The 26798-nt window shown below is 42.2% G+C and overlaps 1 protein-coding gene across 2 annotated transcripts in view; it reads left to right on the top strand.

Annotated features, from left to right (window-relative positions):
- Positions 1 to 4150: 4150 nt before the first annotated feature.
- Positions 4151 to 26798, top strand: part of LOC112256256 (large neutral amino acids transporter small subunit 3) — a 39710-nt gene continuing 17062 nt past the window's right edge. The window contains exons 1-5 of one of the 2 annotated variants that reach the window (XM_042325674.1): positions 4151 to 4517; positions 10733 to 10897; positions 11031 to 11229; positions 17494 to 17549; positions 17667 to 17743. In XM_042325674.1, the coding sequence (XP_042181608.1) occupies positions 10744 to 10897; positions 11031 to 11229; positions 17494 to 17549; positions 17667 to 17743 (486 nt within the window). In that variant the 5' untranslated portion in view covers positions 4151 to 4517; positions 10733 to 10743. The remainder of the gene's footprint in view (positions 4518 to 10732; positions 10898 to 11030; positions 11230 to 17493; positions 17550 to 17666; positions 17744 to 26798) is intronic. The other variant, XM_024429363.2, reaches the window with a different exon arrangement.

The raw sequence follows: 26798 nt of genomic DNA, 5'->3' as shown, positions 1-26798 counted from the left end.
TTAAATCAAACACCTTCCCATAGAAGACCATGTCACTCCCTGGGGGTGCGTATACATTAAATAATGTAACTTCCTTGTTATCCAGTTTACATTTAACAAGTATAAATCTACCCTCCTTGTCTTTTATTTCTGTCATAGACTCAAAATTAACTGCATTTGGGATCCAGATTGCAACTCCCCTTCTACACATTTTGTAAGAAGAAAGAAAAGTGTTCCTGTATCCCATTTTCTTGAGTTTCTCGTGTCCAGGTGTGGATAAGTGAGTTTCTCGTGTTCAGGTGTGGATAAGTGAGTTTCTCGTGTCCAGGTGTGGATAAGTGAGTTTCTCGTGTCCAGGTGTGGATAAGTGAGTTTCTCGTGTTCAGGTGTGGATAAGTGAGTTTCTCGTATTCAGGTGTGGATAAGGGAGTTTCTCGTGTTCAGGTGTGGATAAGGGAGTTTCTCGTGTTCAGGTGTGGATAAGTGAGTTTCCTGTTAGAATAGTATGTCAACTCTCTCCCGTTTCATCTCTGCTATTATCTTACTGCTCTTGATGTCACTCTCCAGTCCGTTTACATTGAGACTTATTACCTTACTTCTCTTGATGTCACTCTCCAGTCCGTTTACATTGAGACTTATGACCTTACTTCTCTTGATGTCACTCTCCAGTCCGTTTACATTGAGACTTATGACCTTACTTCTCTTGATGGTACTCTCCAGTCCGTTTACATTGAGACTTATGCGGACTCCGGCCGCAAAACCTGAACCTATAGGGGAGGGTCTGGGTGGGCGTCCGTCTGCGGTGGCGGCACTGGCGCGGGACGTGGACCCCACTTCACCACAGTTTTTGTTTGCCTCCTCAACCGCCCCCGTGGCCTCTTACGAGCGGCGACCCTCGCCACTGACCTCCGACTGGGGACCCTAGCCATGGGTCCCGAATGGACGGGAGATTCCGGCAGCGCCGGACAGGCTGGAGACTCCGGCGGCACCGGACAGGCTGGAGAGGGCCAACAAAGGGTATATAACAAAGTATTGAGATAAACTTTTGTTATTGACCAAATACTTATTTTCCACTATAATTTGCAAATAAATTCATAAAAAAATCCTACAATGTGATTTTCTGGATTTCTTTTCTCATTTTGTCTGTCATAGTTGAAGTGTACATATGATGAAAATTACAGGCCTCTCTCATCTTTTTAAGTGGGAGAACTTGCACAATTGGTGGTCGACTAAATACTTTTTTGCCCCACTGTATATCAGCATGTTAAAACATTTCCTGAAGCATTTGAAGAAGAGGAATATACACTGCGGGTTGTCCAGGAGGCTCTATTACATACTGCACTGGCAAGGCTAAATGGTAGTTCTTTTTCAGCAAAGGTTTTCCTGCGCTTAGAAGTTGACATCACTGCACCTTTAGCAGTGGCACTGGCAAAAACATTGCTGTCCATGACTGCCTCGACTACTTCATCAAGGGCAGCATCACTAATGGTGTATTCATTTTTCAGTGATACATATTGTATTACTTCCTTGACCAGAGGTTGAAAGAGAGAAATTATCTGCCTACCTGTGCCTAACTATTTACTGTGATGAGTAGTCAGAAACATAGAGAACACGTTGCATTTTTAAGAATAGAGAGGCCATATTTGTATTTAACTGAGCACTCAGCTCGTTTGTGTCAAACTGACACTCAGGGGGGTCAAAAGTGTCTGCACTCTGAGTGGGACACTCTTCATCAGGGTGAACTGAACTAGTGACCGGGAGACTTTCCACAAATACAACATCTTCACAGAAGTCGGAACTAACAGCAACTGCATGTTTCCTACTCTTGTGGGCATTAAATGAGTATACCCATTAGTGCCATAATCACAATTCTTAAATGGGCATGTTATGGCTTTTTAAATGTCCCCTTAAATGATGTAAGAGTGTTAGCTCTGAGAAGGGTTGTTTGAATCCACACATAGGACAGATAAAATACACACATTTTCCCAGAACTACATCTCTCGATGTCACGTGATGGAATCAAGACAAATACATTTTGAGTGCATTGATGGATTGAAATGTGCACAGGCAATCATGATAAAGACAAGGCAGTGGGCTTATTATTGAGTTAAAGCTGTGCTTCAAATAGTAGTGTTTAAGTCATTTAGCTCTGATATCAAAGGAGGCAGCACACAGCTTTTCACTCCATTGAATAAAAAAATCTGAAAGACAAACTAAAATGGTGTTCATTCCTTAAGTCACTTAGATGTATCTAAAAAGACTCCTGTTTAGGCTATTTCCTACATCTTATGGCATCACAGGACAGATATTCATAGATACTCAAATGGTACAGCCTTCCATTGAGACTTACCTTAAAGCACAGCATTAATGAAATGATCTGGGCTTGAGTCATTGATAAGTCATTGTCTCAATGCAGCCTTCTAATGCTGTGAAAGGATGCAGGAACCCAAATGATTTGGGTTGATCCCATCCTCCTTTTAATACGAGCTTTGTTTGCAGAAGATATCAAAATGTTCAATAAATGTTACACCCACAGAGCTGCAATAGTCTCGTAGCCAGTGATAGAGGGCTAAATGTCTGCTGAACTGTTCAATGCCAAGATTTAGGGAGGGCAGGGGGGCAGATATTATTGGGTGTTTGTTGGTGTCAAGTAGTGACCAAATCAGTTCTTTAAAATCCATCTTCAGCTGTTTTGAGCTGCCTTTCAAAATGTCATTGAATCTCACATGAACTATGATAAACTCAATTTCCTGATGCTGGTTTACACGTCGCCAGGGCTGTAGTAGAGCGGGTCGAGAGCTTTAAGTTTCTTGGTGTCCAAATCATTTCTTGATGTCCAAATCACAAAAACACAGTCATGAAGAGGGCATGACAATGCCTATTCCCCTTCAGGAGGCTGAAAAGATTTGGCATGTGACCTCAGATCCTCAAAAAGTTATACAGCTGCACCATCTAGAGGATCCTGACTGGTTGCATCACCGCTTGGTATGGCCTCCGACTGCAAGGTGCTACAGAGGGTAATGCATACGGCCCAGTATATCACTGGGGCCGAGCTTTCTGCCACCCAGGAACTCTATACCGGGCGGTGTCAGAGGAAGGCCCTAAAAATGTTCAAAGACTCCATTCACCCAAGTCATAGACTGTTCTCTCTGCTACCACACGGCAAGCGATACCAGAGCGCCAAGTCTGGGACCAAAAGGCTCCTTAACAGCTTCTACCCCTAAGCCATAAGACTGCTGAACAGTTCATCAAAAGGCTACCCAGACTATTTGCATTGACCCCCCCATTGTACCCCTTGATTACCTGTTTTTTAAAAATCACTGACTCTCTTGCACAGGCTCAATGTAAACTGAAGGGACACTAACCACACACTCACACATACACACTGGCATTCCAACACACACACACACACACGCATGCACACATGCACACGCACACACACACACACATGTATATTGATGCCACACACACATACATTCACATTCCTTCACATCCTTTACATACGCTGCTACTACTCTCTGTTTATTATCTATGCAAAGTCACTTTACCCCTACCTACATGTACATATTACCTCAATTACTTTGACAACCCCGTACCTCTGCAGATTAACTTGGTGCAGGTACCCCTTGTATATAGCCTGGTTACTGTCATTGTCTTGTGTTACTATTTTTCCTTTAGTTTATTTAGCACATTTTTTATTACTTTTTTAAAAACTCTACATTTTTGGTTTAGGGCTCATAAGTTAGCATTTCACGGTAAGGTCTCCCTCCACCTGTTCTATTGCATGTGACAAATACAATTTGATTTCAACTTGTGATCAGACCAGCTCAGTTCATAGACGAAAAGTTTCAGACATAGTTGTTGCAATACCATTTCTGGCCTACAGGCGTCACCCATGTCTCGGGGACTGGGGCCCCGTACCCTATGCTGTGTACTCTGAAGGATAGGGGGCCCATTTAATTGAGAGGGTACCCAAAGAAAATGTTGGCACTGTCAGAGGTTACAGATAGAGAAGGTGAATTTCTGTCCTGTATATATGAAACTTAATGTCACCAATTCGAACAGGTATAATGGAGGAAAGGGGAGTTTATCTTCTTTTCATGTTTTTATGTGAAAAGGTGCAAATCTTCTTCCTCACTGTCACGTTTTCATCGTACAGGTAGCCTACGCCCAGTCCGCACTGGCAGAGAAGTCCACGACAAAGACAAAGGAATAAAAATAGGCTACCCATAGTGGGGAGTGGGCGGATTGCTAGGAAGTCAAATTACAATGAGTGAAGTCAAATTCGGAGAGAAGGGAGAGTCAACCGAAGAGTGAAAGAGTACACGAAAAAAAAACGTTTACATTACCCCGTGTCAGTAAAGACTCGTAAGAAGACGGTGTAGTTTTGATATAAGAGACCAGTGTTTCGTTTTAGGAGGGAAAGAGAACTAGAAGAACGTGACATTTGAAAAATAGTTTTCTACAGCTAGAAACTTTCTCTCAGCGTTCTGTACTACAGACTGTGGTTTCTTTTTTGAGAAAGAAAGACAACTGAAGTAAGTGTTCTTTTTAAAATTGGAAACGTAAACGTATTTTAGTTGACTTTATATGTAAAAGCGACAGTAAACGCGACAAATAAAAGCTAGAAAATGTGCCGAAATGCCACAAGCACCGGCCTCACTTCTCACACACGTGGCACGAGACTTTTAACTACCAAATCAAATCAAAAATCAAAATCAACTAGCTATTTCATTACGTTACATTTTGGTTTAGCTGAAGCGTCTGAATAGCGTTTTAGCAATTTCTTCCAGACGTAGATAGCTATATGTGCTTGTTAATTCGTTAAAATGACAAAAGTCGATTTGTTATGTTATGATATTTGCTCATCTTTGGATGACAATAATGCCTATTAATTAGGCCAACTTAGCTAGCTAGCTTGTTAGCTGAGCTGACATTAACCAGGTTAGCTAACGTTACTATTTTGGAAGTGACTGTAGTTAACTGAGCCGGGTAACGAAACCAACCTAGATACTTCAGTCGGTCAATGTCAATATTTTGGCATTGGAACTAGCTGGCTAACTGCTGCTAGCTAATGTGATGGAGATGTGTAAAAATAAACTTGGTTATTTGAACTAATATATATATATATATATAAAATAGTACCAGTCAAAAGTTTGGACACCTACTCATTCAATGATTTTTTTCTTCTTTATTTTGTACTATTTTATGCATTGTAGAATAGTAGTGAAGACATCAAACCTATGAAATAACACATGGAATCATGTAGTAACCAAAAAAGTGTTAAACAAATATATATTTTTAATATTTTAGATCCATCAAAGTAGCCACCCCTTTCCTTGATGACAGCTTTGCACACTCTTGGCATTCTCTCAACCAGCTTCATGAGGAATGCTTTTCCAACAGCCTTGAAAGAGTTCCCACATATGCTGAGCACTTGTTGGCTGCTTGTCCTTCACTCTGCAGTCCAACTCATTCCAAACCATCTCAATTGGGTTGAGGTCTGGTGATGGTGGAGGCCAGGTCATTTGATGCAGCACTCCATCACTCTCCTTCTTGGTCATATAGCCCTTATATAGCCTGGAGGTGTGTTTTGGGTCATTGTCCTGTTGAAAAACAAATGATAGTCCCACTAAGCGCAAACCAGATGGGATGGCGTATCGCTGCAGAATGTGGTAGCCATGCTGGTTAAGTGTGCCTTGAATTCTAAACCAATCACAGTGTCACAAGCAAAAGCACCATCACACCTCCTCTATTCTTCACGGTGGGAACCACCCATGCCAAAATTGTTCACCTACTCTGCATCTCATAAAGACATAGCGGTTGGAACCAAAAATCTCAATTTTGACAAATTTCCACTGATCTAATGTACATTGCGTGTGTATTTTGGCCCAAGCAAGTCTCTTCTTATTGGTGTCCTTTAGTAGTGATTTCTTTGTAGCAATTCAACCATGAAGGCCTGATTCACAGTCTCCTCTGAACAGTTGTTGACGTGTCTGTTACTTGAACTCCGTGAAGCATTTATTTGGGCTGCAATCTGAGGTGCAGTTAACTCTAATGAACTTATCCTCTGCAGCAAAGGTAACTCTGGGTCTTCCTTTCCTGTAGCGGTCCTCATGAGAGCCAGCTTCATCATAGCACTTGATGGTTTTTGCGACTGCACTTGAAGAAACTTTAAGATTTCTTAACATTTTCTGCATTGTCTTAAAATAATGGACTGTCATTTCTCTTGCCATAATATGAACTTGGTCTTTTACCAAATAGGGCAATCTTCTGTATACCACCCCTACCATGTCACAACACAACTGATTGGCTCAAACGCATTAAGAAGGAAAAAAATACTACAAATGAACTTTTAACAAGGTACACCTGTTAATTGAAATGCATTCCAGGTGACTACCTCATGAAACTGGTTGAGAGAATGCCAAGAGTGTGCAAAGCTGTCATCAAGGCAAAGGGTGGCTACATTGAAGAATCTCAAATAAAATATATTTTGATTTGTTTAACACTTTCTTGTGTTAAATAAACTTTGATTTGATTTGTTTGTCACGTGTGCCGAATACAACAGGTGTAGTAGACCTTACAGTGAAATGCTTACTTACAGGCTCTAACCAACAGTGCAAAAAAGGTATTAGGTGAACAATGGGTAAGTAAAGAAATAAAAAAGACAGTGAAAAATAACAGAGAGCCTATATACAGTAGCGAGGCTACATACAGGCACCGGTTAGTCGGCCTGATTGAGGTAGTATGTACATATAGATATGGTTAAAGTGACTATGCATATATGATGAACAGAGAGTAGCAGTAGCGTAAAAGAGGAGTTGGTGGGTGGCGGGACACAATGCAGATTTCCCGGTTAGCCAATGTGCTGGGGTACTGGTTGGTCGGGCCAATTGAGGTAGTATGTACATGAATGTATAGTTAATGTGACTACACATATATGATAAACAGAGAGTAACAGCAGCAGCGTAAAAGAGGAGTTGGGAGGGGGGTGCACACAATGCAAATAGTCCGGGTAGCCATTTGATTACCTGTTCAGGAGTCATATGGCTTGGGGGTAAAAACTGTTGAGAAGCCTTTTTGTCCTAGACTTGGCACTCAGGCCTACCACTGTTGTGTCGTCTGCAAACTTAATGATGGTGTTGCATGGCCAGGCACGACTTCAGTCGTGGGTGAACCGGGAGTACAGGAGGAAATGTGTTATTTCATAGTTTTCATGTCTTCACTATTATTCTACAATGTAGAAAATACAAATAAAAGTACAAATACAAAGTACAAATAAAAACCATTGAATGAGCAGGTATGTCCAAACTTTTTTGATTAATCAGAATGGCCGATTTCAAGTTTTCATAACAATCGGAAATTGGTATTTTTGGACGGCAATTTTATTTAAATTTTATTTACACCTTTTATTTAATCTTTATTTAACTAGGCAATCTTGCAACCTTACAGTTAACTAGTCCAACACAATAACCACCTGCCTCTCTCTCAGCAGCCTGTTATGCAGTAAGCCAAGGTAAGTTGCTAGCTAGCATTAAACTTATCTTATAAAAAACAATCAATCATAATCACTAGTTAACTACATGTGGTTGATGATATTACTAGATATTATCTAGCGTGTCCTGTGTTGCATATAATCTGACTGAGCATATAATGTGATTGAGCATACAAGTATCTAAGTATCTGACTGAGCAGTGGTAGGCAGAAGCAGGCGCGTAAACATTCATTCAAACAGCACTTTCGTGCGTTTTGCCAGCAGCTCTTCGTTGTGTGTCAAGCATTGCGCTGTTTATGACTTCAAACCTATCAACTCCCGAGATGAGGCTGGTGTGACCGAAGTGAAATGGCTGGCTAGTTAGCGCGCGCTAATAGCGTTTCAAACTTCACTCGCTCTGAGCCTTGGGGTGGTTGTTTCCCTTGCTCTGCATGAGTAACGCTGCTTCGATGTGGTGGCTGTTGTCGTTGTGTTGCTGGTTCGAGCCCAGGGAGGAGCGAGGAGAGGGACGGAAGCTATACTGTTACACTGGCAATACAAAAGTGCCTATAAGAACATCCAATCGTCAAAGGTTAATGAAATACAAATGGTATAGAGGGAAATAGTCCTATAATAACTACAACCTAAAACGTCTTACCTGGGAATATTGAAGACTCATGTTAAAAGGAACCACCAGCTTTCATAGGTTCTCATGTTCTGAGCAAGGAACTGAAACGTTAGCTTTCTTACATGGCACATATTGCACTTTTACGTTCTTCTCCAACACTTTGTTTTTGCATTATTTAAAACAAATTGAACAAGTTTCGTTATCTACTTGAGGATAAATTTATTTGATTGATATTAAGTTAAAATAAGTGTTCATTCAGTATTGTTGTAATTGTCATTATTACAAATACATTTTTTTTAACCGGCCGATTGAATCGGCATCGGCTTTTTTTTGGCCCTCCAATAATCGGTATCGGCGTTGAAAAATCATAATCGGTCGACCTCTAATATGTGTATGTGTGTGGGTCCTAAATTTGAGGACATGGGGTCAGCAAGAATGAACTTCACTTCCTTCCTAACATAGTGAAGACCCACTACCACCCCACAGAGTCGGTAACCAGAGACAAGTTTGAGGTTAGGCCCGTAGAGGGACAGCTGTGCGCGAGTCACTGATCACGCACTATTGGCGGGTTTGTGTTTTTTAGACACCATTGGGAACAGAAGTCCCGTGCTGTGGGTTGTTTATTGAATGAGAACATGAAAGTAAATTGTTTTCCCTGACGACTTTCCTTGTCCCTCCCTTTCCTTGTTCTGTTGTCCAGCCCATGAGGTTGGTAAACCCCACTGGTCAAGGTCAGATTCAGAATGATCCCTTGGGGAGAGAGCGAGTGGAGAGAATTAGTTTTAAAAACAGTGTAATAATAACCATGTCATAAGTATTTCTAATAGGCTTCCACACATTTTCAAACCTCTAACCTTACATACAGCCTTATTTATAGCTGAGTAAATATCAAGTAGAAGTTTGTTACATCATGTTGCATCATTCACCTGTAACCTAGCTAGGCTAGAGGTGTACAGTAGTCTGTGATACAGGCACTGCAAGAAATAATGTGGGTTTGTGGTCTGCTCTTTCTCCAACAGACACAAACATTACACACTTTGCTGTGATATGATAGGGGTTGACAGGTGTTTGTTAACTGTAAATTACCTTGTTTCTTTGTGCTTCTACTTGTTTGCAAGCCTCTGTAGTGCGTATTCACCTCAGCTCCCAGGACTGTGCTAATGGACGAGTCGTTCAGTTGGGTGTATACCTGTCTTTCCGTCTAGTGTTGGGGTTCAGTCTCTCGCTCTGTCAGAGATTTGTTGAATGGTGAATGTTGAATCATTGAAAAACAAATACAAGGGGATGGAATTTAGATGTTATATTTTTGAGTAATGCACCAAAAATAACATGTCCACATTTCTTACACCGGTACAGTCACCCTTCTACACTCCCCTCTTTATTACAAACAACTATTTACCCACTCAAGGCCAAGAGGAAGGAAGGAGTGATAACAGCACAAGTAGGAGGGAGGAAAAGAGGCAGGAAATCTTGTGAAGTGAGAGAACCCACAAATGCTGATGCTGCAGATACTCAACTAGTCTAAAGAAGGACAGTTTTATTGCTTCAGCTGTGCTAACATAATTGCAAAAGGGTTTTCTAATGATCAATTAGCCTTTTAAAATGATAAACTTGGATTAGCTAACACAACGTGCCATTGGAACACAGGAGTGATGGTTGCTGATAATGGGCCTCTATACTCCTATGTAGATAATCCTTTTTTCTTTTTTTTTTCTTTTTCCAGCTACAATAGTAATTTACAACATTAACAATGTCTACACTGTATTTTTTATCAGTTTGATATTTTAATGGACAAAAAAATGTGCTTTTCTTTCAAGAAGAAGGACATTTCTAAGTGACCCTGAACTTTAGAACGGTAGTGTACGTTTGCTAAGTGCCTGTGAAGATGTTCCTCATTGTTGAAAGTGTAAAGAGAGTCGTGTGTGATTGTGTGTCCAGCATGGGGTGTCAGTTACAAGAGAGATTGCCCTCTTCAGATACTTTCTTGGGACAAAGGATTGAGCTGTTCTATGCTTAATCACATTACACACAGTCTCACACACACACACACATTCTCTTATCTCCCCCCGACACACACCACCCATTTTTTTTTTCTCTCACAGCCATCTCTTAATAAAACACATGCTCTCGGTCTGTCCTTAAGACACACATGCACAGTTTTGTATTGCTCTCCTTGTGGGGACCAAATAATTGATTCCCATCCAAAATACTATTTTCCCTAACCCTAAATCTAACCCTTAACCATAACCCTAAAACTATAGCTATCCCTAAACTTAATTCTAACCCTAATTGTAAACTAAACATAAAATAGCATTTTGCCTCGTGGGGACCGGCAAAATGGGCCTACTTGCCAAATTTTCATTTTTTACTGTCCTTGTGAGGACTTCTGGTACCCACAAGGATAGTTAAACAAAAACACGCGCACACACACCGGACTCCCTCATAAATTATGTTGAATGGGTTTCCTGTTCACATCTGTCCAACCCCCACTTGGGCAAACTCAAGACCACTGACACAGACGCCCCACTCTCACTGACTGGATCCTAGCCAGTGTCCACTTGTCAAAGTGACATACTGGCCTATAGCTGGAAGTGTGTAGTCTAATACTGTACTGTTGGCTGTAACATCTACATGAATCTCTCTCTCGCTAGGAGCAGCAGCAATGGCGCCCTCTCTCCTCCAGGCCTATAGGAGGCGCTGGTGGATGGCTATGACGGCGGTGTTTGAGAACCTTCTGTGTTCTGCCGTGCTGCTGGGATGGGGCTCACTCCTCCTCATGCTGAAGGGCGAGGGCTTCTACTCACACCTCTGCTCAGGTAGAACACACACACACACAGAGGAGGAAGACAGTTTCACGCTGTCTCTCATGCACACACTATTCCTCAGCATACATTATATGTTATCAAGGATGAGGGGTCACCTCTCCCACTCCCCCTTTCTCTCCCATAGAGAATGACACGAATGCCCACACGCTGGCGCTGGGCAACAAGTCCTCCTGGGAGAGTGGTATCTGGGTAAGCTGTGTGGACCAGGAGGAGATGCTCAACCTGGGCTTCACCATTGGCTCCTTCCTCCTCAGCGCTGCCACCCTGCCCCTGGGCATCCTCATGGACAAGTACGGCCCGCGTCCACTACGCCTCCTCGGCAGGTAATAATAGAACATTAACTAGTGGTGGGCACCAATAGCGATAATTCGGTATGGTTTCGATATCGTTTGATATGGATATGAGCAAGGTATATCTTGATATGGGTTTATCCTTGCCGTTAACCTACACTATTATGTAAAAGAGCATACGTTACTGTTGGGGGCGGTAGCCTTGAGAGTTAGCTGGAGAGTTAACGGCTTCAATATCCTTTATACCATCAATTGCCGTTGAGCAAGGCACTATACCACTAAGTGCTCCAGGGAGGCTGGTAGGCAATAAAGCAAAAATGTTATTGAATGGTATTGTCCCTGCTAGCACAAGACCCTCTCACGAGTTCTGAACTTAGCATACTTAAAGGAAAATGTTTCTTTAGTCCATTGTTGATATAGTCCCAAAATGTGTTGCGTGTCAGCAATCAAGTTTTCAAGCATTTTGAAAGTTAAACATCTTAAACTTGATTGCTGACATGCAAAACATTTTGGGACTATATCAACAATTGATGAATGAGGGGCCTCCCAGGTGGCGCAGTGGTTAAGGCCACTGTACTGCAGGCTCTGTTGTAACCGGCCGTGACCGGGAGGTCCGTGGGGCGACGCATTGGCCTAGCGTCGTCTGGGTTAGGGAGGGCTTGGCCGGTAGGGATGTCCTTGCGCTAACCAAAGTTGCCAGGTGCACGGTGTTTCCTCCGACACATTGGTGCGGCTGGATACCGGGTTGGATGCGCGCTGTGTTAAGAAGCAGTGCGGCTTGGTTGGGTTGTGTATCGGAGGACGCATGACTTTCAACCTTCGTCTCTCCCGAGCCCGTACGGGAGTTGTAGCGAGGAGACAAGATAGTAGCTACTAAAAAACAATTGGATACCACGAAATTGGGGAGATAAAGGGGTAAAATAAAATAAAAACAATGGATGAATGAAACATGCCAAAAGAGAGTTTTTGGTTGGAATTTTCCTTTAACTGCTGATTGCCATCATCGGGTTTTCCATTGTATTCAAACTGATTGGGTATGTTAAGCCCCCCCAGTACATTCACCCCTGGCCCAATGATTCAGAGTGTTTTAATTGTCACATGTACAGGGTTGCAGGTGTGATTGCAGGGTACAGTGAACATTTTAGGCTTGGAGCTCCAACATGCAGGACTAAGTGAAGAAAAATAATGACAGTGGTAATAAAAACAATTGAAATAGCACTATATAATAACAACTGTGGCAGTGATGAATAAATCATGTCCATTGGGGTGGAGGCAGAGTAAAGACTGAGGGGATGCGGTGGAATGACCATAGGGGGAGCAGCAGCATGACCATTGAGTGAAATAAAAACAAAAAAGTAAAAATATACAATCAAACAACTGCAACAGTGATGAATGTCGTTGGGGTGGGGCCAGATTAAAGTCAGCTGGGGGTGGGGCAGCAGGAGAAGGAATGTCCATGGGGGAGTAGCAGGTAAGGTAATGTCAGAGTTGAGCATGTGTGGGGGGATGTCCATGGGGGGAGTAGCGGAGGTAATGGCCATAAGGGGGAGTAGGTAGCTGACTAGTGGTGGCTATCCAGCAGCCTGATGGTCTGAGGCTAGATGATCATCTTGGCCTTCCTGCGACACCTGGTGTTGTAGGTGTCTTGTAGGTCAGGCAGTGTGTACCCAATGCACATATCACCCTCTGAAGAGCCTTGTGGTCCGTGGCGTTAAGAGTTGCTGTGATGCAGCCCGACAGTATGCTCTTGATGGGGCTCTTGTTGAACACTGTGAGATCCCTCTGGAACATGCCGAATTTCTTCAGCATCCTGAGGTTGAAGAGCCGCCGCCGCCTTCACTAGGTTGTCTGTGTGGTTGGACCATTTCACATTCTCTGAGATGTGTATGCAGAGGAATTGTCAGTTATGGTTCGTCTACATGGTGGCGCTGTTGATGAGGATAGGTGTTTGTCCAGCCTGGTTCCAGAGAATACAGGAGGGTACTGAGGATGCACCCTTGTGGGGCCCCCGTGTTGACGATCAGTGTCGGAGGTAATGTTGTCTACCTTCACCACCCGGGGGTGGCCTGTCAGGAAGTCCAGGACCCTGATGAATAGGTAGTTCAGACCCAGGGCTGTGAGCTTTGTAATGAGCTTATAGGGCACTATGGTACTGAAGGCCGAACTGTAGTCAATGAACAGCATCCTCACATATGCGTTCCTTTGGTTCAGGTAGGTAAGGGCAGTCTGCAATGCAATTGCGTCGTCTGTGGATCTGTCAGGGCAGTAGGCGAAGTGGAGAGGGTCGAGTGTGTCGGGGAGGGAGGTGACGACATGGTCTTTAACTAGCCTCTTGAAGCACTTCATGATGACTGAATAGTGCTACTGGCACATACGCTTTGTGTCTGACCCGCTGAATTGCTCCTGCACTTTGTCTCTATACTTGTGTTTTGCCATCTTGATTGATCTGCGTAAGTCATATTTGTACTGTTTAACCAAACTATTGACCCCGGTCACCTTGCCCTGTTTATAAGCAGCATCTTTCTCTTTCAGTTTTCCTACAAGGCTGCTATCAATCCACATTTTTTTAATCTGGTTCATTTTGAAAGATACTATCGGTGTCATGTTATCTCTGCATTTTTTAAATGAATCCTGTGACTGATTCTGCGTATTCAGTGACATTATCTCTAGAGGAAACTCAGAACATATTCTAGTCTGCGTGATCAAAACAGTGGCGCGTGAATTCTGATTGGTCGGACCAACGCTGTACATCCCTGATCACCGGAACTTCCATCTTGAGTCTTTGTTTGTAGTCGGGAAGAAGCTAGATGGAGTCATGGTTGGATTTTTCAAAAGTAGGACCGTTGAGGGCCTTATACCTGTGTGGAAAATTCATGTAGCAGTGGTCAAGAGTAGAATTTTCGGGAGCACGGTTCTCAAATTACTTCTGTTAAAGTCCCCCGCCACAATGAACGCTGCCTTCGGGAATGAGGTTTCCATTTTGTTCAGGGTCCAATGAAGATCTTTGAGAGCCCTTTTGGTGTCCGTTTGGGGCGGGATGTACACAGCCATGGCGACAATCCCGGGGAACTCTCTCGACTCTCTCGGCAGGTAAAATGGACATCATTTTATAATCAAGTATTCCAAGTCCCGGAAGCAGAAACCAGCAAGGTCCTGTACATTTCCCCCATCGCACCATGTGCTATTGGTCATAAAGCAGAGCCCACCAACCTTGCTCTTGCCAGAGAGAGCCTGCTTCCTATCTGTGTGAAAAACTGTAAAACCCGCTGGTTGTATATAATCCGTCTAGATGCCGGAGGAAAGCCAAATCTCAGAAAAACATGTTAGCGGATCTGATGTCCCTCTGGAAGGAGATCCTCACTCTGAGTACGTCAAGTTTGTTCAATGGGCAATCAGAACTTTGCAAAGCCATGAAAGTGATGTCCACCGAGTTGTAATGTTAGAGGGTTTTCACACGAACTAGACTTTTCTCAGAAATACCCTCTGCTACACATGTACTTGTCACGCCTGCCCCTGCACCCCTCGAGTGCCAGGCTGCCCTTCATTACGCACACCAGTCACCATTATTATGCGCATCAGCGCTCATTGGACTCAGCGGGACTCCTTCACGTTGTTGATTGCCCCTCTATGTGTCTGTTCCTCGGTGTTGTTACCTGTGTCAGCATTATTGTCGGAATGTCGTTTTGTTCCACCCCCATCCAGATGCTTTTCTTGTTTTGTTTGATGTTTGTTTTCCATTAAATGTTCACTCCCTGTACTTGCTTTTTGTCTCCAGCGTCGGTCCTTAGAATACTGCAATGTAAACTTGCGAACCTGTTGTTGTGTCTTTACTATCATTAACTGAAGACTTTTAGTTTTTATCAAATGACTCTCTATAATTATTATTACGCGATTTAAACTGATTAATCATGTAACTGTAATGAACTAGGAAGTCGGGGCACCAAGGAGAATATTCGGATTACAAAGTTATAATTTTCCTAATATTTTCATATCTGATCAATAGTCTTATAGTCTTGATTAATGAATTCTTCTTTACCTCGCGTTAGTCTCATTCCAAACGTAAATTGTTGGTTATCTGCACAAACCCAGTCTTCAGTATGAGTCATCCATACATCAATTGTCTTAAATCATTTCTTTATTAACTAACTAAACAATCACAGAAGTGCACACACAAACAAAGTAAATATGGTTACAAGAAATGATAGGGGAATGTGCCCTAGTGGGCTAAACCGGCATGGCAGCTTGTTAGACAAAAGGGGAGTGGGGGTCAGCTGAGAAGTCACTACAGAGTTGATAATTATAACAGTCAATATATATATTTACGAGTCTGTCTGCCCTCTCTGTCGTGGTTAGAATGGATAGTTCAGAGTGACATTCATTCATGTCGTTATGGATAGATGTTTCGGCGGTTGTCGTTCTTCGCGTTCAATGATACCGAATTCCTAGCTGGAGACTAATTCATATCAAAGACTTGTTCTTATTCTGTCGGTATCGATAGTCTAAGAGTTTAACCATGTGGTATGGTTAAAAGATTCAGCCATCTACTCAAACCTTGTCCCTCTCGTTATTGAGGTAAGCTGGTCTACAACCTTTGTCCTCTCGTAATTGAGGGAAACAAGGTCTGTTGAGAAATTCTCAACGTGGGGGCTTTCATAACTGTGCTGGTGGGCAGTCCTCTGATTTAGTTAAACTCCAAAGGGAATTGGAGTTTCCTACAGTCCAAAATCACATTACACAATTTCACAAACAGTATCATTCACACTCATTCATCTTATACAACTATTCGATGTAAACCTCATATCTGAGGATATTATAGAAACAGCATTATGGTAATGTGGCCGTATTGTCTCCCATGACTTTCACAAAATTGTGCCAAACGGACCAGTTTGTAGCTGGATTCTTCACCGATCTTTTATACCTTCTCCAGAACATAAATGTTGTTCGGACCTCAAGTTCTGTGAGGTGGAAGAAATTCCTTTGTTCTCTTCTATGAAAATTCACTCTGTCTCTCTACTGTGGCCATGAGGAGATAATCTCCTCCAGGAATTTACGACTTCTCTCGGACCACAGCAGCCTGGGTGTAGGAGACAGGGAGAGGGGGATGGGGCTTGCTGTACCCAAAGAGGGCAATGTCATGACACTGTCATGCCTCGACCGCTGCCTCTAGAAGTAGCGCACGACACTCGCCCGCCAGTTGCCTCCCTCTACACTCTTAGAAAAAAAGCAAACTAAAAAGGATACTCATCTGTACCCATAGGAAAATCATTTTTGGTTCCAGATAGAACCATATTGGGTTCCATGTAGAACCTTTCCACAGTTTTTCCGGAAATTGTAGTAACAGCCTGAAATGATTGCCCTAGCTTTAAATCTTGTGTTTTAATTTTTTTTGCATGGCTGAGATCCAGGCAAGAAGCAACCTCCCTAGGGAATTATCAAAGTTTTCAGTGAAATGTCAGCATTCAGCTACAGCCAGCATGTTTGTGAGGATGCAAGAATTATTTTGTATGCTAGCTAACGTTACCTAGCTGTGTAGCCCATATTATAATATGAATGACACTGTATGATAACGTTACAGTACTTTTATATTTGAATAGGAGGGGTAAACATTCATGATTGATATGCCAACGTTACTTGATCAGGAAGCAAGTTTGTTCGCTAGCTCGCAGGAGTTAGCTGTGTATTGTCAGCTAATTTTAATGTGTATGGACAAGAGAATAAATCCTTAATTGTCTGCAAATGCTTGTGGATTGTTGCATTATTCATGAGAGTAATATGGTTTGGTTGCATTATTCAATATTGTAGTATGTTTCAGAAGAAAAGTTGCTGGGATCGTTAAATAGTTTGTGCTCGTGGCTTCTGAAATATTTACGGGCAGTTTGAGCTGAGGAGCGAGAATGTTGCGTTGCCAACCACAATGACAGGTAAGGCAAGGATGTGATGTGAATTGAAAAGTAGAAATCTCTTTTGCCTGTCCGTTCCTCAGACTCTCCATCTCTCGTAGTGGGAATAGGGCCTTATTCATTTTGTGTGTTTGTCTTTGTGACTGTGTGTGTGACAGACGAAAGCGGTGTGTGTGTGAACTCTGTAATGACTGATAGTGGGTGTAGGAGAACACCAGCCTCGTTGGAATCTCTTCCTGGGGAAAAAGTGGGAGATGGAGAGCAAATAGAGATATTTGACAAGTAAACCCCATCTCTCTCCTTGGCCTGAAATGCACCATTATTTGTTAATACATTTATAATAATGTATTCCATATTTTATATATCCATCTAAAAATTAAACTTTCTTTTTCTGCAGTTTTTGTTTTGGTCTCTCCTGTGCCATAATGTCAATATCAGCGTACCATCCTGAACGTAAGTGACAGACATTATCCCCAACAACACAAAATACACACAGTCACTTGCTGATACCTGTAGATGACAGACCTAGTTATTTTTAAACAATGCTTTGCTGCTCTCTCCTCTTATCAGGGCTCTCTGCTCTCATCTTTCTGGCCCTCTCCTTCAACGGCTTCGGTGGCATTTGCTTGACCTTCACCTCCCTCACGGTGAGACACACAGACAGACAGAGAAAGGAACAATATTTCACTGCGACACTGTTCTCTACACTGTTCAGACAAGACGGGCTGAAACCCCGCCCCCTGTCACTTAACATACAGACCGTTCCTCCACGCTGTGTCTGTTTCTCTCAGAATGCACTCAACAGATTCTTTCAAAACAGCAACAAAACTGCTTTCAACATTGCTTCTAAATATGAATCCACATATTTTTTCTATTATAATATTAGTTTGTGTATCTTGCTCTTTGCAAAATGAGAGTTAGTCTAAGGAAGCTAGCATGTGCCTAATGCTAATCGCTTACTAGCTAGCTGCCCTTTAGCTAGGGCAAAGCAAACGTTAGCTCTAACACAGGTTGCTACCTGTGGTGTATATCAGCATGTTTGTGCAATGGCGTCTTCTGAATCATATAGCCTATTCTAAAATCTTTGTCTAAATGTACATTTATGCATCTATTCAAATGATATTAGGGTCCTCTGAGAAACACTGACCAGCACTTTGGCTCCTATCCTGTCATAACACCTACCTGGATTTTCTGTTGATATGCCAAAGAACACCAACCGTAGAGTAATCATTCTATTAGATGTTGCCCATATTGCACTAACAACCTGATAACCCGACCTTCATGCAAACATTTGGTGGCTTAGAAAGGAAAAAGGATATCTTCTTCAGATGTGCATCAGAAGTAGGATTCATTTAGGCCCAATGTTGGCTACATCTAAATCAATAAAAATACATCTGGTGCTCCTACATTATGTGGTGCTCCTCTTTTTTTAAAGTTAGGAGCATCAGTGCTACCAATAGAACACATTTTTTTTTTGTTAAATTTATACAACTGGTGGGTGTAATCCTGAATGCTGATTGGTTAAAACCATATTCCAGCCGGTGTCTATTCCACAAGTTACTACTGGCTAAATCTATGACATTAAAATGCCTATTTACTCTGTTTCATCCGACTGCTCAATCCACTGTCTCATCAGCCCAGCCATGCACTTTATACATTTGAACTCCACTATAAAAAAGCATCTAGACATTTAGACAGACATTTAATTTTCAACAGTGGAGATTTGTATAAACCTTGCTGTCTGTCTCTGACATTTGCAACATTGTTTCAATATTCAAATTCGATCTCCAGCTGTCCCATAATAATGAACGTGTCGGGATGAGACCGGGGCAGTCAGTCAGTTCGAAATCATGAATCAGCTTGCATAATTTGTATGGATATATATACAATGAAATGTCAATTGAAAAAAGGTCAAACGAAACAAAGTGCAGCTAGTTTGCAGTCTTTCCAGCTTCAATTTGATGTGATTGGGTTAGCTGTGTTGTCTAGCTCCTCTGAACAACAGTGTCCTGACGAGTGAGCACATTTTCTATGCCAGGCGAAATCACGCTTCATTAGTTCATTGTCCTGGATGTATTCAAATAAATGTCACTAGAAAACAGCTTATGCGAATGCAGCTACTTGGCTGTTATTCTGGCTGCACTGACGTAACAGTAAGTTAGCCGTAGTTGGCTAGCTAGCAAGCGAACGTTACCAGCCAGTATGGCAATGGAACATTTAGAACCAACAACTGAGTCTCATCCATAGATGCAGAACAAAAAGACTGAACGACTGGGTCGTGTCTCTAGCAACCGAACCGATAGAACGAATGACCAGCCAGCTTGGGTAGGAACCCTAGATTTGTGTCAAGGCTTTTGGTGAAGGATGAAATAGTATGAATAAATTCGTCAAAATAGCGTTTCTAATGAAAATTATTTGAATATGTTGGTAGCCCGTTGTATTAAAGTGATAATGCCCTCAAAGCCAATGTTTGGAGGATATATTGGCACTGTTAACAACAGCCGTGCCTATTTTATTTATATATATCGTCCAAACACTGGCTTCTCCGGCATTGTCACTTAATTAGAGCCGTGGTTGTAGGGCCCTATAAAATCAGTTATCTTTAGCTAAATTCTAATTTCTCATTTTAGTATTTTTCTTATTTACCTTGTTTCATTCAGGTTTTACTCAATCACACTTTTGTGATTCTTTTTTATTTTAAGTCCACAACAATGCTTAAACCACATCGGGAGATCCCTTTCGAGGTCTGGAAACAGTACATTTAAAAAATGGGGGAGGGGGGGTGTAATTGCCCTTTTAATTTAATTTTGCACTGTTTGTCTAGCTGTGTTTTTTTATGTGCTGTACATTTGACAGTGTAGGCTACATACAGTGGGGCAAAAAAGTATTTAGTCAGCCACCAATTGTGCAAGTTCTCCCACTTAAAAAGATGAGAGGCCCTGCGATACAAACAATTATACACTGCTCAAAAAAATAAAGGGAACACTAAAATAACACATCCTAGATCTGAATGAATGAAATATTCTTATTAAATACTTTTTTCTTTACATAGTTGAATGTGCTGACAACAAATTCACACAAAAATGATCAATGGAAATCAAATTTATCAACACATGGAGGTCTGGATTTGGAGTCACACTCAAAATTAAAGTGGAAAACCACACTACAGGCTGATCCAACTTTGATGTAATGTCCTTAAAACAAGTCAAAATGAGGCTCAGTAGTGTGTGTGGCCTCCACGTGCCTGTATGACCTCCCTACAACGCCTGGGCATGCTCCTGATGAGGTGGCGGATGGTCTCCTGAGGGATCTCCTCCCAGACCTGCACTAAAGCATCCGCCAACTCCTGGACAGTCTGTGGTGCAACGTGGCGTTGGTGGATGGAGCGAGACATGATGTCCCAGATGTGCTCAATTGAATTTGGGTCTGGGGAACAGGCGGGCCAGTCCATAGCATCAATGCCTTCCTCTTGCAGGAACTGCTGACACACTCCAGCCACACAAGGTCTAGCATTGTCTTGCATTAGGAGGAACCCAGGGCCAACCGCACCAGCATATGGTCTCACAAGGGGTCTGAGGATCTCAACTCGGTACCTAATGGCAGTCAGGCTACCTCTGGCGTGCACATGGAGGGCTGTGCGGCCCCCCAAAGAAATGCCACCCCACACCATGACTGACCCACCGCCAAACCGGTCATGCTGGAGGATGTTGCAGGCAGCAGAACGTTCTCCACGGCGTCTCCAGACTGTCAAGTCTGTCACGTGCTCAGTGTGAACCTGCTTTCATCTGGGAAAAGCACAGGGTGCCAGTGGCAAATTTGCCAATCTTGGTGTTCTCTGGCAAATGCCAAACGTCCTGCACGGTGTTGGGCTGTAAGCACAACCCCCACCTATGGACGTAGGGCCCTCATACCACCCACCACGGAGTCTGTTTCTGACCGTTTGAGCAGACACATGCACATTTGTGGCCTGCTGGAGGTCATTTTGCAGGGCTCTGGCAGGGCTCCTCCTTGCACAAAGGCGGAGGTAGCGGTACTGCTGCTGGGTTGTTGCCCTCCTACGGCCTCCTCCACGTCTCCTGATGTACTGGCCTGTCTCCTGGTAGCGCCTCCATGCTCTGGACACTACGCTGACAGACACAGCAAACCTTCTTGCCACAGCTCGTATTGATGTGCCATCCTGGATGAGCTGCACTACCTGAGCCACTTGTGTGGGTTGTAGACTCCGTCTCGTGCTACCACTAGAGTGAAAGCACCGCCAGCATTCAAAAATGACCAAAACATCAGCCAGGAAGCATAGGAACTGAGAAGTGGTCTGTGGTCACCACCTGCAGAACCACTCCTTTATTGGGGTTGTCTTGCTAATTGCCTATAATTTCCACCTGTTGTCTATTCCATTTGCACAACAGCATGTGACATTTATTGTCAATCAGTGTTGCTTCCTAAGTGGACAGTTTGATTTCACATAAGTGTGATTGACTTAGTTACATTGTGTTGTTTAAGTGTTCCCTTTATTTTTTTGAGCAGTGTATAATTCTGCCAGGTAGGGGACTTTGCAGTCAACATTTAATTGGGAAGATTTTTGGGAAAGACTTCGTTCAAATAGCGCATAATGCCTGAATTCCGCATCGCAAAGATTCAACCAAGACTTACATTTGAATCGTTTAGCAGACACTCTTATCCAGAGTGACTTACAGTTAGTGCATTCATCTTAAGATAGCTAGGTGGGACAACCACATAGTGCCTTCAGAAAGTCTTCACATTTTGTTGTTACAGCCTGAATTCAAAATGGATTAAATATATATTTTTCTCACCCATCTACACACAATACCCCATAAAGACAGTGAAAACATGTTTTTAGAAATGTTTGCAAATGTACATAAGTATTCATACCCCTTTGCTATGACACTTCACAGTGAGCTCAGGTCTATCCAATTTCCTTTGCTCATCCTTGAGATGTCGCTATAGCTTAATTAGAGTCCACATGTGTCCAATTCAATTGTTTGGACATGACTAGTATTTCTGTCTGTAAAAAAATAACTTTTGTGGGGAAAAACTCATTCTGATTGGCTGGGCCTGGCTCCCCTGTGGGTGGACCTGGATCCCAAGTGGGTGGGCCTATGCCCACCCATGGCTGCGCCCTGCCCAGTCATGAGAAGTCCATAGATTAGGGCCTAATGAATTTATTTCAATTAACTTATTTCCTTCCATGAAGTGTAACACAGTAAAATCTTTGAAATTGTTGCGTTTTATATTTTTGTTCAGTATATCTGGCCTGAATGCAAAACCAGGCACAACTCATCATCTGTCTAACACCATCCCTACCGTGAAGCATGGTGTTGACAGCATCATGCTATGGGGAGGCTTTTCATTGGCAGAGACAGGGAAACTGGTAAGGATAGAGGGAACAATAAATGGAGCCAAATACAGGCAAATCCTTGATGAGAACCCGCTTCAGAGTGCAAATGACCTTAAACTGGGTGGCAAAGATTAACGGGACAATGACTCCAAGCATACAGCCAAAGCAATGCTGGAATGGCTTCAGAACAAGAATGTGAACGTCTGAGTGGCCCAGCCAAAGTACAGACTTGAATCCCATTGAAAATCTGTGAAAAGACTTGAAGATTGCTGTTCACCACCACCCCTTATCTAACTTAACAGAGCTTGAGAAAATATGCAAGGAAGAATGGGAGAAAATCCCCAAATCCAGATGTACAAAGCTGATCCAGACATACCCAAGAAGGTGCTTCTACAAAGTATTTCCTCACATTCTATTCATTTGCTAAAATGTCTAAACATGTTTTCACTTTGTCATTATCGGGTATTGTGTGTAGATACGTGAGAAATCTATTTTGAATTCAGTTGGTCACAACAAAATGCGTAATAAGTCCGGGGGTATGAATACTTTCTGAAGGCAGAGTAGCCTAGTGGTTAGAGCGTTGGACTGGTAACCGAAAGGTTGCAAGTTCAAGACAGGGTACAAATCTGTCGTTCTGCCCCTGAACAGGCAGTTAACCCGCTGTTCCTAGGCTGTCATTGAAAATAAGAATTTGTTCTTAACTGACTTGCCTAAAGTTAAAAATAAATAAATAGTAAGAATGATTTACCTCAATGTAGCTATCAGCAAAGTCAGATCTAGTATGTTTTTTAAAATGTATCATTATACGAACTAACTGTTTCTGGAATGTTGTTTTTTTCCAACAATTATATAGCATTATTACAAACATACAAAAAATCACTGGCCTAACTGGGCAATTGATGGATAATTGACTGACCCGGAATGTTAACAAAACCTCCCCGGGCCCGCAGCAGCCCTGTATGTTGAGCCAAGCAGTATTTTCAAATATAGGTCAAATGCATGGGAGTTTTATTTGAGTCAGTGTATTTGGGTATTTTCAAATGCATTGAAATATTCAACTACTTGTCTTTTCAAATAAAAGATATCTGAATACTTTGAATGTATGTGAAAGTAATTGAGATATTTAAAATAGTATTTGAACCTAGGTCTGACCCATATCACTGAAAAAACAATGTAGGTTTTGGCCTGTTTGTATGATGTGGTTTTTCAGCACAAATAAAAGACAATTACCCAGTATTGATTGAGTAATATGGTGGTGGTCAGCGTCATAGAACTAAGAAGACAGAGTGTTGTGTTGTGTCTGGAAGCTATTTGTTTGTGTGTGTGTGTGATGTGGTGTATGCACGTCATATGATATGGGTCACCTTGTCTGTGTTTGTCTTGGGCAACCAGTGTGCTATTATTACCCTACTGAAGGGCTGTGTATGTTAGTCAGGTGTTGTTTAGTCCGTATCTTAGTCAGGTGTTTAGCCTTTTTCCGTATGGAAATTGTCCAACTTGTGCCTCCCACCAATCGTAAGCCCTGACTTGTCACACATCCTCCTCTGCTCCGCCCATCCACCTCTACCCAAAACACACAAGGGCGCCCTCCCTCCCTCTCATCTCAAAGCGTTTTTTCATTGTCACACATATACACCAATCTTGCTAGACATTGACATTCACTCTTCTCCATTTGTCCCTTTCTGACCCCTCTATGATGTCTCTGTTTTTCCAAGCGGTTCTATATGTGACAGAGATTAATATCTGAGACATATAAAGAGAATCTAATAGCAACAACTAACATGGTTTGCGAATATAACTAGCATTGTGTCTTTAGGTTCTGGACAATGAAAGAAAGTTGATATGAAAACCAATAGAGCAGTAGAAAATGATGGTTAATGGTATGAGGAAATCTTTATAAAATAATTGCCTCCATGTTTCTATGGTTGGATTTTGGCTAGGCTACTCTAAAGCAAGGTAAGACATGCCTCGTTATTTAAAGTAAAGTGGAACGTTCAGGTTTCAAACAATTATGCTGCCTGACGCTCACATTACAAAGTGGTGGGTGGTGCTCTGATAGCCTGCCTACTGTTGACTATAGCCTGCCGACTGTTGACTATAGCCTATGCACTGGAATGGGAGTCACACTTTAGTTATGAGTTGAGATTGAGAAATACATATAGTAGCTATATTTAGTCGTGGCCATCAAAACAGTTTTTAACTTCCGATTTACATTTAAGAATTTATTTGTTGTGCAATGACGACTGGGCTAATAAAAGCACTTTTCACTCCAGTACCAGCTTTTTCCCCCCAACTGGGCTCTGTATGCTGTGTGCATGTGATAAATAAGCTGCTTTACAACTAACGAAAATACACATGAGCCAATTTTAATTCCACTAAATGTATGCAAATTAGACCAATGATGACCGGTCAAATGCATTTTTGGTGGCTAACCGATTAACGGTTAACCGTTAACATCCCTAGTTAAAGGGGTTATATTGAGTTAAGGTTGTGTTTAGGATTGGCTGGTGGACAATTGGCATTTCATGCTATGTATAAGAGTAGGGCCAGGACTTTACCAGGAAAACACTAGACTATAACTAGGGCCTAGAGTTGTTCCTGGTCAGGAAAACCTCCTGGCCAATTTTAAGCGGTCTGAGGCTGAGCCGGCAGGTGATTGCTGTTCCGTTTTAAGATCTCCTATGGCAACCGCCACATTCCTCCCAAGCCCTTCCCCCCTGTCTTGAGAGAGACAATCAGACAGACAGGTGGCAGACCGACAGGACCTGAGAAAGAGAGAGGACAGATGAGACAGAGAGGGGTTTGAAAACAGGATCTCACTTACAGCCTTTTATCTTGGGCCCAGAGTATTTCCTGGTCAGGTTATATGGTCAGGAAACCCTCCTGGGCCTACAGAAGGGGGTGTAAGACAGAGCGAGGAAGAGAGTACTCTCAGCTGTGGTTTAGTGCTTCCTGCTAGGGGCGTGAATTTTTAAATGAAATTGGAATACTTAATGTTAACAAAAATCCCAAACTGAAAAAAAAGTGCAGTTATCACAAAACACATTATTTTGCTTGTTATAGGCCATAAAGGCCTGGGGAAAGAGGTGAACTTTAGGCTACTTTGGTAAATTTCTGAGGCATGCGAAACAGATTACCAAGACATATATGCTCACCATGTTTTTTTTGCCTCCTCTCCCTCGCGCTGGCTTGCTTGGGGCTTCATTACATCGATTCTGTTGCAAAACGTTTCTTAAAGGAACCAAACCGGAGGGACATACCTGAAGTTGTCCAATAGAAACTCAAATCTTGGCACTCAAATGGGAGTCGATGAATCAATTTAGAGTTGACTCTGCACCTCACTATCATCGTTGTTGACAGTTGGAAAGGCAAGCAACATGTTAGGAGAATTAAGTTCTCATGTTCTTTAACCAATTAAATTAAATTACTCAGTCTGTTATATCAGGATTTGTAGGATACTGATAGAAATAAAAACAGACAGAGGCCCAGTCTACAATAGTCAAATGTTTATTTACGGGAATGTTCTGCCTATCATTTCTTGTACATTGGTCTATATACCTCACATTTTGTCATAAATGTCCCTCCTCTCAGATACAATGGCAATATAGTTTACAAGCCTTCTCACATTGTCTGCCACCTGTTAAACAATCTACTACAAGCCCAAGGTCTCTCCCCTCCCTGGGTGGGGACAGAATGTCCTGTAAGGAACACAGTATTCCAGCCGGTCTGACGATAGCTCCATTTGTTTCTAACAAGGAACAGAAAGCCCTTGTTCTAATTCTTGACTAAAACTACACACATTATATTCAGTGGTATGATTATAATAAGATTCATACATGAATACAGTGACGGGGTAGTATCCTGTTCAGTTATAGTTCTACGTTAAATGTATGCATAATTTAGTCATTATTCATAAAAATCCCAAAACAAACAGCAAAGTCCTGTATTGCAATGCTATGAGAAGTTAAATGAAAAAGAAATGCAAACTTTGCAAGGTGAAATTGAGGTACATGTGTGGCCCATGAAATCCATACATTTGTCTGCAAAATCACATGTTTTAATAGAAAAACAACAGCATTGGAAGTCCACAACAATGCTTAAACCAACAAATGGCAACTGGATTGGTGCAAATAATCATGAAGTCATTCAGCTGGGTAGGCATAGGCTACTTTGTAGTTCACCTTTAATTGAGAAGGTTTTGGGAGAACCCTTTCCATCTACCCGCAGACGTTTATCATTAGCATTATTGCTAACGGCTACACTGAGTATAGACTAGACATACACGCACCACACACACAATTGCCGAGATGCTTGTAAATTCGGATAGCCATCCATGCTTAGTTGGT

Source organism: Oncorhynchus tshawytscha, linkage group LG08, assembly GCF_018296145.1.
Source record: "Oncorhynchus tshawytscha isolate Ot180627B linkage group LG08, Otsh_v2.0, whole genome shotgun sequence".
Classification (NCBI taxonomy): Eukaryota; Metazoa; Chordata; class Actinopteri; order Salmoniformes; family Salmonidae; genus Oncorhynchus; species Oncorhynchus tshawytscha.
This window is presented reverse-complemented; position numbering and strand designations above follow the sequence as displayed.